Source organism: Bos grunniens, chromosome 25 (genome assembly GCF_055505025.1).
Source record: "Bos grunniens cultivar Pamir isolate PY7600 chromosome 25, Bosgru_T2T1.0, whole genome shotgun sequence".
NCBI classification, from domain to species: Eukaryota; Metazoa; Chordata; class Mammalia; order Artiodactyla; family Bovidae; genus Bos; species Bos grunniens.
This window is the reverse complement of record NC_141189.1, coordinates 35,279,560-35,290,417: the sequence shown is the minus strand read 5'-3', so window position 1 is coordinate 35,290,417 and position 10,858 is coordinate 35,279,560. Positions and strand designations below refer to the sequence as shown.

The window sequence follows — 10,858 nt, the reverse complement described above, 5'->3', positions numbered from 1 at the left end:
TCTAGCAGGGTAAGGACGGAAGCAGCAAGCTGCAATAATCTAGAGGCCACAAGGGCAGCGTGGATCAGGGTGGCGGGGCTGGCGGAGGTGAGAGCAGTCAGGTTCTGGCTGTTTTAAAGTCGGTATAAAACAGTCTGTCAATGGAACCACATGCCATTTACCCCGAAGAGCCGGCACTTCTGAGTGGGTCTGAAGCCCTCTGGGACCCTCCAGGCCCACCACCAGACTCTGGGTCATGCCTTCCACTGCACACACAGCCCCTCTACCTAGGGAACCCACAGACACACCGTGGCTGACAATGGGGGTGAGGGGAGGGCTGGACAGCATTCCCAAACATCTGAGACACACAATCACAGCCCCACCCACCCAGACCATGGCCTCTGACTGGCAGAAATTAACACAGAGGAAGAAACTGTTAAAGGAGAGACTTCTATGTAGATACCTACGGAGAAAATTAACAGAGGAAACAACAAACCCACAATAAGCCTAGTCCTATCGCTTGCATCATTAACTAAAGACAAATACAAATTAAAGCCGCTTCCTCTTGTTCCGAAGTGCTCCCAAGCTTTCAGAGTTCTCTTTTTCTCTGACCAGCAAAGCTTCCCCACAGTGATGTGGATCCAAATCAGGGTCCTCCCTGAGCAAGGGTGTCCATCCTGCTCCTGTCCAAGGCAGGACAGTCTTGCTGCTCCCGCAGCCCACCTCCTCCTCACACCTGGGGTGCCCTTCAAGGTCCGGGCCCCAGACCATCTGAACCCTGCTCCCCAACTCACCCCCTGCTGTTGTTCTGCTTTGGACCACCCTACTCTTCTCTTGCCTTGCACATTTCCCTGTCTCTAACACACATACACTTAGCATCCGGCCTCCTCCCCACTGACACTGTCGGCCCCACAAAGGCCCCAAATCCCCTCGTTTTCTGAACTACATACGATGCCTTACACCCAGCATTAGAGGTCTGGGATGACTGGCTGACTTGGAAGCCTTCGGTAACAAACTGTGTTTGTTTGTTTATTATCTTTTTTTTTTCTAGTTGTGCTGAGTCTTCGATGCTGTACAGGCTTTTCTCTTGTTGCAGAGTGGGGGTTACTCTCCAGCTGCGCTTCTCACTGCAGTGGTTTCCCTTATTGCAGAGCAGGTGCTCCAGGACATGTGGGCTTTGGTAGATGTGGTTCCCAGGCTCCAGAGCACAGGCTGAGCAGCTGTGGCGCATGGGCCCAGAGGCTATGCAGCACGTGCGATCTTCCTGGACCAGGAATCAAATCGAGCCTGAATCTTCTGCCCTGGCAGGCGAACTCCACCACTGGGGCACCAGGGAAGCCCCAAACCATCTTGAATTATATGCTTTACTTGCTTCTGTGAAATGCAGTAGATTAAGAAGATCTAACTTGGTGCAGTGGTTAAGAATCTACCTACTAATGCAGGAGACCCAGGTTTGATCCCTGGGTCAGGAAGATCCCCTGGAGGAGGAAATGGCAACCCACTCCAGTATTCTTGCCTGGAAAATGCCATGGACAGAGGAGCCTAGTGGGTTACAGCCCATGGGGTCACAAAGAGTGGGACTCGACTGAGCACACACAGGCAAAAAAAAACAAACGTGTTTCATGTTATCTTGATGATAAAGTCATCTTTCTCAAAATGCCATTTTTCAGCCTACACAGAGGAAGGAAACCTCTCCAAATATTTGATCTTTATCACATTCTTTACAACAATGGAAAATGGAAATCATTTAAAAGGACCAGCTACATCCACTCAGTGGAATATTTTGCAATTACTCATTTTCTTTTTTTGCATAAAAAGTATTTAAAAGAATCAAATAATCTGGGCCTTTTGTTTTTATGTATTTGTAAGGTATACTCCCCATTTTTTTCTAATTTTGAGATCTAATTGGCATATAGCATTGTATTATTTAACATATACAATATAATGATTTATATATATATATAGTAAAATTACAGTAAGTTAACATCCAGCATCTCGCACAGTTAACAAGGTTTTTCCCTTGTGGCTATTCTAAATGATCAACCCCTCCGGCCGCTGGGTGTACCAGGAGGCGCAGCACCGGGCGAGCGAAATCCCTCCCCGTTGCCTGGGACCCCTTCAACGAGCCACCAGCTCTGCATCAGCAGTGACATCCAACCATCCCAGGAGACCAGGAGGATTTTTTTCCCACTTTACAGACGTGAAAACTAAGGTTCTGAGAGACTTCATAACCTGGCTTTGAGAACTAACAGAACACAAGTCGAACACAAGTCCCCCATACCTGTCCGATTTCACAGCAGAGGATGGTTTGAGCAAACCTGTCATTGCTTTCTCCGAGAACCTATCAGAAACTTCTGGCCATTATCTCAATGCCACACGCAAGTCCAGTGAAGAATCTGCACTCGGGGCCTCTTTCCTAAACCCGGCTACTAACGCCTACCTTGTGAGTTTTCTCACAGACATAAGTTTCCAGGCAGCCCAACCCAGTCCTTCAGCCCCGCCCACACTCTCTGCCTTCCTACCGGGGCCTCCCGGCATCCACCTGGGCTCCCGGCATCCACTTGGGCTCCAGGCCATTCACTTGAGCGCGTCCAGCACCCCGAACACCTGCGTGAACCGCTCTTGGTCCAGGACGCGCCCGTAGCGCAGGGTGAGGTAGAAGGTCTGTTTCCCACTGTACTGCTGGATCCGCATGAACAGCTCCTGGGGCCGATCCGGGCTCTCCGTCATGGGGATCACGTCGGCCACGGGGCAGTAGGTGTCCTGTCGCCGGCCCCAGAAGGTCAGGTGGGCCACCCGCAGTACGGTGCCCGCCTCGTTCACATACAGGATGCCCACCAGCCTCCGGAAGAAATGGCTCATCCAGCACAACATGGCCAGGGCAAAGCCGGCGACCCCGCCCGCCAGGCACAAGGAGCTGAAGGGCATGAGGCCCTGGGAGTAGCAGTAGAGGCCCGGTGGCAGGGCGGCCACCGTCAGGGCCGTCTGTGCCACCTTCAGCCGAGACAGGTACCCGAAGGCCTTGATGGCGTCGAACCGGTACACCATCTGGAACTTCTCCGTCTCTGGGCCCAGTGGCTTCTCCTTGGAGTGGGGCGGCCCGCTTCCCACCCACCTCCTGGGATCCTGCCCACCGCAGCAGCACAGCCGGTGGAGGGGCCGGCCCCAGGCGGCTGGCCCTGGCGACCGCGCCACAGCTCGGAGGACGGCAGCCTGGAAGGGAGACAGGGAGACCATTTCTCTCAGGGAACTCAACCATGCGGATCACTCAAGGGACAGGTGCAAAGCCCCTCACACAGAGGCCAGTCCTGTGAGATCGGCATTACTGCCAGACATGGAAAGAAAGGTAAAGCCAGTGGCTTTGTTTGCTGTTGTTCGTTGCTAAGTCGTGTCTGACTCTCTGCGACCCCATGGACTGCAGCCCATCAGGCTCCTCTGTTGCTTTACCTCACAGATCTTCAGGAAAGCTGTGCACCCCAGGAACCACCACTTCTACTTTATCATGGAGGAAACTAAGCCCAGAGAAGGCAAGCAATGTACCCAAAGACCCACAGTCAGTCGGCGGGGCAGAGTCTGATTTTTAAAAGTGGTCCTCCTTCCTCCAGGTAGTTCAAGTAAATATGGGAAAGGAGGTACAACCTTCATTCATTCAACAGTTATCCTGCGAAAGGACAGCTCTACGCTGCCACTGAATAATCCATAGCCTGTGTGACATTTCCTCAGGCAGGAAACGCCATCAGTGTCCTAGTGGGGAACAAACCCGAGAGATAGTCATCACAATAACTTCCCAATTCTCGGTTAGATTAAAGCGTCTTCTTGGGGTCTGAAATGAAACGCTATTTCTTGGCCTAGACTGAGAAGGGGTTGAACGAAGGAGGAGGAAGGGATGGAGGAATCAACCCGCTGCGCTAGGGTTTCATGAGGCGCACTTTCACACCTCGAATAGTGCAGTGAAAGATATTTTGGGCGGTGGAGTCAGATCTGGGTTCCAATCCCGACTGCTACAGTCACCAGCTGTGGATCCTTGGGCAAATTACTCCGCCTCTCTGGGCCTCAGTTTCTTCATCTTTAAAAACGGGGATCCAGAATATACTGAATGTGATGATGGTTTGAAAGACTTCAAAACGCACTTAATGCACTCCGAGTGCTCAGTGAGTTTTAGTTATTGCCAGCTGTTGGTCCACGTGACCGGAGGGCAAAGTAAGGCGGGAAGCAGAAAATTAAAACCCACGCGGATGTCCCTCTGGCACATTCTCCGAATGAGAACCCCTGGCGTCTGCATACTTGCCCCAGGCGTGCCCCGGACCCCCAAAGCACGTCACCTCCCTCGCTCCCCACCAGTCGCTTTCTTACCATGGAACCGCTGCCCGGTGCCGGAAGTGAATCCACCTGCTCCCGGAACCGCTAAGAGCGCGTGCTGGGCCCTAATAGGACAGGGTAGAGGCGCGTTGCATTCTGGGATCTGTAGTCCAGGGCACATCCCAGAGCCGCTAGTGGCCGGCATTGTGGGAGTGGAGTCTCCTCCTCCCGGCGTGCCCTACGGCACGGGGGCCGGACCCGGAAGTTCCGGGCAGAGGTCCAAGTGCCAGCGAGTCCTGTTAGGTGCGCGTGGAAACTAGGGTCATGGCTGCGCCCGGTCCAGCGCTCTGCCTTTTCGACGTGGACGGGACCCTGACGGCCCCGCGGCAGGTAAGAGGCGCCCGGCAGTAGCCGGTGCAGAGCCCCCTACTACTCCCAGGCAGGGCTAAAGACCGCCTAGGCAGGCGATCTGGGGCGGCTAGGGACCGCCCACCTCCTTTGGAGCGACTGAACTCTACTCTGTGTTCCCTGGAGGGCTGAGACGGAAGCCCTAGCCAGATCTGCAAGACCTCAGGGTGCTCGGAGAGATGGGACAGGCCGAAAAACTCTAAGAGAGCAAGGAACTTGTGTTGGCTTGGAAAAAATTCTGGACTCTCACCGTCAGCCCTGACTGTGAAACCCAGCTCAGCCCCTTTACCAGCTTGTGTGCCCTTTTCAGATGTATCACTGTGGTCTGTGCCTGTAGCTTGATGTGAAAGACAGGTTTTCAGGTCAGACCGGCCTAGTAGAGTCTCAGCTTTACCTCCTGACAACTGTGTGACCTTGAGCAAGTCACTTAACCTCAGTATCTATGGCTTTAAGTGGGGAGGTGACCTGTTCCTTGAGGTGTTTGTGGGAGTCGAATGAAATCATATAAGTTCATGAAAGTATCTTGAAGACGGTAGGCTGGGTTCAATAATACTCAATAAGTATTAACCACCACCACCATTGCCTTGTCCAGCCCTGCAGTGGAGTGGGGTGATGGATAAGACCTAGATTGCTACAGGCTGCCTGTTGAGAGTCTCCTTGGACTCCTGGAAACTTCTCTTTTCCAGATTTTGTTGCCATGGGCACAAATTTTGTGATGACGCTCATTCTGACCTCCCCCTTGCATGAATCAGTCACTGAACAGCAGCCGTTCAAACTTGGGACTGGTTCCAAGTGGCCTCACTGTCTTCAAGTTCTGTCTCTACCCTGCTTGGTTCAGGCCGGATGGTAGCAGTGGTGAGTGTGCTCTGGAATTCACACGCACGGAATGTATGTGACCTTAGCCGCATCATTTTACCTTTCTGAGCCACAAGTGCTGTATCTAGTGATAATCAGATCAGATCAGATAAGTCGCTCAGTCTTGTCCGACTCTTTGCGACCCCATGAATCGCAGCATGAAGGCCTCCCTGTCCATCACCAACTCCCTGAGTTCACTCAGACTCATGTCCATTGAGTCAGTGATGCCATCCAGCCATCTCATCCTCTGTTGTCCCCTTCTCCTCTTGCCCCCAATCCCTCCCAGCATCAGAGTCTTTTCCAATGAGTCAACTCTTCGCATGAGGTGGCCAAAGTACTGGAGTTTCAGCTTTAGCATCCTTCCTTCCAAAGAAAGCCCAGGGCTGATCTCCTTCACAATGGACTGGTTGGATCTCCTTGCAGTCCAAGGGACTCTCAAGAGTCTTCTCCAACACCACAGTTCAAAAGCATCAATTCTTCGGCGCTCAGCCTTCTTCACAGTCCAACTCTCACATCCATACATGACCACAGGAAAAACCATAGCCTTGACTAGACGAACCTTTGTTGGCAAAGTAATGTCTCTGCTTTTGAATATGCTGTCTAGGTTGGTCATAACTTTCCTTCCAAGGAGTAAGCGTCTTTTAATTTCATGGCTGCAATCACCATCTGCAGTGATTTTGGAGCCCAGAAAAATAAAATCTGACACTGTTTCCACTGTTTCCCCATCTATCTCCCATGAAGTAATGGGACCGGATGCCATGATCTTTGTTTTCTGAATGTTGAGCTTTAAGCCAACTTTTTCACTCCACTTTCACTTTCATCAAGAGGCTTTTTTGTTCCTCTTCACTTTCTGCCATAGGATGGTGTCATCTGCATATCTGAGGTTATTGATATTTCTCCCGGCAATCTTGATTCCAGCTTGTGTTTCTTCCAGTCCAGCGTTTCTCATGATGTACTCTGCATATAAGTTAAATAAACAGGGTGACAATATACAGCCTTGACGAACTCCTTTTCCTATTTGGGACCAGTCTGTTGTTCAATGTCCAGTTCTACCTGTTGCTTCCTGACCTGCATACAGATTTCTCAAGAGGCAGATCAGGTGGTCTGGTATTCCCATCTCTTTCAGAATTTTCCACAGTTTCTTGTGATCCACACAGTCAAAGGCTTTGGCATAGTCAATAAAGCAGAAATAGACGTTTTTCTGGAACTCTCTTGCTTTTTCCATGATCCAGCAGATGTTGGCAATTTGATCTCTGGTTCCTCTGCCTTTTCTAAAACCAGCTTGAACATCAGGAAGTTCACGGTTCACGTATTGCTGAAGCCTGGCTTGGAGAATTTTGAGCATTGCTTTACTAGCATGTGAGATGAGTGCAATTGTGCGGTAGTCTGAGCATTCTTTGGTATTTGCCTTTCTTTGGGATTGGAATGAAAACTGACCTTTTCCAGTCCTGTGGCCACTGCTGCGTTTTCCAAATTTGCTGGCATATTGAGTGCAGCACTTTCACAGCATCATCCCTCAGGATTTGAAATAGCTCAACTGGAATTCTGTCACCTTCACTAGCTTTGTTCGTAGTGATGCTTTCTAAGGCCCACTTGACTTCACATTCCAGGATGTCTGGCTCTAGGTCAGTGATCACACCATCGTGATTATCTGGGTTGTGAAGGTCTTTTTTGTACAGTTCTTCTGTGTATTCTTGCCATCTCTTCGTAATATCTTCTGCTTCTGTTAGGTCCATACCATTTCTGTCCTTTATCGAGCCCATCTTTGCATGAAATGTTCCTTTGGTATCTCTGATTTTTTTGAAGAGATCTCTACTCAACTGTAAGTTCTCCAAAGGCCCTTTTTGACTCTGAGAGTCCACGATCCACGCACACTTGTAAGTTGTTAAAAACCCATAGTGGTTCAGAGCCAAGGTCAGTAATTCATTGTTTGTAAAGGGCCAGGTAGCAAATACTTTTGTGTTTACCCGCCATATGATCAGTACTAACTACTCGACTTTAATGCAAAAGCAGCCATCGACCATACATAGACACTATAGCTGTGTTCTAATAAAACTGCTGCTCAGTTTGGCCCTTTGGTTGTAATGATCTTTGGTTTACATTCCAAGGCTTCTTACACAATATCATTAGAGCCTCTTAACCTTTCTCCCTCTTTCATCCCAAATAGGGTAGTTATTTTCATTTTAAATGAGGAAACAGACACAGTGAAACCATGACCTTGGTTTCCATACAAGATCTGATAAAAGTCTCTGGGCCTCAGGGTATTGTTATTTGCCAAGTCTGCCATTTTCTGCCAAGGCTTCAAGGTGGAGGCTGTTCTGGTTACTAGGTCTGCCATTCAGGAACATGCTTCTGATTCCCAGAAGGAATCAGGACATATAAGCACAAAGTATGAAATAGCAAAACCAGGCAACCTGCAGTGTATTCCCTTGAAACATTTGAAACATTTCTTTGGTTAACATGATTTTTACACTTAAAAAAAAAAAAATCTAAGTTTTATGCACTAGGTGCTCCAGGTAAAAAATAAAGCTAATTTAGCAACAGATCTGCATTATACAACCTTTCCCTTCCTCAATAAACAACATCTCAAACACTGATAAGCACAAGGCAATCCAAAAGCAAACAAATGGATTATCTTTTCTTGCAGCTGCTGGAACAGGATATGACCTAATCAGGTAAAATATAACCAGTGGTGTCCAGAGCTTTGCGCATTTCAGCATGCTAGTAGAATGTTGCTGTTCTAAGTGCTTTCCTAAGAAATGCCATTGCATCTAAGAGCAGATGAGACTTCAGTTCAGTTCAGTTCAGTCGTGTCCAGATCTTTTGGACCCCATGAATCGCAGCACGCCAGGCCTCCCTGTCCATCACCGACTCCCGGAGTTCATTCAGACTCACGTCCATCGAGTCAGTGATGCCATCCAGCCATCTCATCCTCTGGCGTCCCCTTCTCCTCCTGCCCCCAATCCCTCCCAGCATCAGAGTCCTTTCCTATGAGTCAGCTCTTCGCATGAGGTGGCCAAAGTACTGGAGTTTCAGCCTCAGCATCATTCCCTCCAAAGAAATCCCAGGGCCGATCTCCTTCAGAATGGACTGGCTGGATCTCCTTGCAGTCCAAGGGACTCTCAAGAGTCTTCTCCAACACCACAGTTCAAAAGCATCAATTCTTTGGCGCTTAGCCTTCTTCACAGTCCAACTCTCACATCCATACATGACCACAGGAAAAACCATAGCCTTGACTAGACGAACCTTTGTTGGCAAAATAACGTCTCTGCTTTTGAATATGCTATCTAGGTTGGTCATAACTTTCCTTCCAAGGAGTAAGCGTCTTTTAATTTCATGGCTGCAGTCACCATCTGCAGTGATTTTGGAGCCCAGAAAAATAAAGTCTGACACCGTTTCCACTGTTTCCCCATCTATTTCCCATGAAGTGATGGGACCAGATGCCATGATCTTTGTTTTCTGAATGTTGAGCTTTAAGCCAACTTTTTCACTCCACTTTCACTTTCATCAAGAGGCTTTTTAGTTCCTCTTCACTTTCTGCCATAGGGTGGTGTCATTTGCATATCTGAGGTTATTGATATTTCTCCCGGCAATCTTGATTCCAGCTTGTGTTTCTTCCAGTCCAGCGTTTCTTATTATGTACTCTGCATATAAGTTAAATAAACAGGGTGACAGTATACAGCCTTGACGAACTCCTTTTCCTATTTGGGACCAGTCTGTTGTTCAATGTCCAGTTCTACCTGTTGCTTCCTGACCTGCATACAGATTTCTCAAGAGGCAGATCAGGTGGTCTGGTATTCCCATCTCTTTCAGAATTTTCCACAGTTTCTTGTGATCCACACAGTCAAAGGCTTTGGCATAGTCAATAAAGCAGAAATAGATGTTTTTCTGGAACTCTCTTGCTTTTCCCATGATCCAGCAGATGTTGGCAATTTGATCTCTGGTTCCTCTGCCTTTTCTAAAACCAGCTTGAACATCAGGAAGTTCACGGTTCACGTATTGCTGAAGCCTGGCTTGGAGAATTTTGAGCATTACTTTACTAGCATGTGAGATGAGTGCAATTGTGCGGTAGTTTGAGCATTCTTTGGTATTTGCCTTTCTTTGGGATTGGAATGAAAACTGACCTTTTCCAGTCCTGTGGCCACTGCTGCATTTTCCAAATTTGCTGGCATATTGAGTGCAGCACTTTCACAGCATCATCCCTCAGGCTTTGAAATAGCTCAACTGGAATTCCATCACCTCCACTAGCTTTGTTCGTAGTGATGCTTTCTAAGGCCCACTGGACTTCTTAGAAGCCTGCAAAGAGAAGCAGGGCACAAGCCTTGGTGGACTGTTCTCCAGCTTTCTCTCATGAAAAGCTTCAAACGAACAGAATCGCTGGGGGAAAAAAACAGTACCCCAAAGAACCATATTCACATCACTTAGATTCAACAACAATTGGGTTTTGTTTGTTTGTTTGTTTGATTATGGGTTTATTTTTGGCCACGTTGGGTCTTTGTTGCTGCCCTCCGGCTCTCCCTAGTTGCCACAAGCAGGGGCTACTTTTTCTTGGGGTGCAGTGACTTTTTGTGGCGGCTTTTTGTGGAGCACAGGCTCTGGGCGCATGGGCTTCAACAGTTGCAGCATGTGGGCTCAGTGGTTGGGGTGCATGGGCTCAGTTGCCCCACAGCATGCAGAATCTTCCCAGATCAGGGATCTAACCCATGTCTCCTGCAGGTGGACTCTTACCCAATGTACCACCAGGGAAGTCCTCGCTCTCTTTTTTAATCTTTGCTGCATCACTTCTGAAGCTGTAGTCATAATGGTACTTCACCCCTGAATATTTACACCTGCAGCTCTTGACAGGGACCTCTGTTGGAACCACAACTTTGTGATCACACCTAAGGAAATGATCAGCAGTGCCCTAAAGTGATTTTATACAGGGGTCAGCAAACTTTGCTCTGTAAAAAGCTGCTTGTGACCACAATCGAGCATCTAAACTCCCCTAGCCCCACCACAGGAGGTAGGAAATGGTTGAGGCTCGCAGAGCTGCTCACCCCTGTAGTCATGGCTGCAGACACCACAGAGATGAATGGATATGACTGTGTTGCAGTCACTGTACAGAAACAAGCAGAGGGTTGGTTCTGGCCCGCAGGCCTGGTTTTCTGACTCTTCTTCTGCTCCTTAATTTTCCTTAATTATCCCTAGGAAGTCTTCTATATATATATTTTTTCACATTAATTCCAAGTTTTGGGCTCCTTGTGTTTTGTTTTGTCTGGGATGACTTATAAAGGATTCCTTGAATTTTCATAACTAAAGAGTTATTTAGAAACATGAC

The 10,858-nt window shown here is 48.5% G+C and overlaps 2 protein-coding genes across 3 annotated transcripts in view; one reads left to right on the top strand and one right to left on the bottom strand.

The window, feature by feature from the left end:
* Positions 1–1,597: 1,597 nt before the first annotated feature.
* On the bottom strand, positions 1,598–4,450 carry TMEM186 (transmembrane protein 186). The gene is made up of 2 exons (XM_086375840.1): positions 4,333–4,450; positions 1,598–3,192 (listed from the first exon to the last, which is right to left on the bottom strand). The coding sequence occupies exons 1-2, from the start codon at positions 4,333–4,335 to the stop codon at positions 2,557–2,559; spliced, it is 639 nt and encodes a 212-aa protein (XP_086231966.1). The 5' UTR covers positions 4,336–4,450; the 3' UTR covers positions 1,598–2,556.
* Positions 4,451–4,579: 129 nt separating this feature from the next.
* PMM2 (phosphomannomutase 2) overlaps positions 4,580–10,858 on the top strand; it is a 30,129-nt gene continuing 23,850 nt past the window's right edge. Inside the window, exons 1-2 of one of the 2 annotated variants that reach the window (XM_086375838.1) lie at positions 4,580–4,668; positions 5,373–5,541. In XM_086375838.1, the coding sequence (XP_086231964.1) occupies positions 5,530–5,541 (12 nt within the window). In that variant the 5' untranslated portion in view covers positions 4,580–4,668; positions 5,373–5,529. The remainder of the gene's footprint in view (positions 4,669–5,372; positions 5,542–10,858) is intronic. The other variant, XM_086375837.1, reaches the window with a different exon arrangement.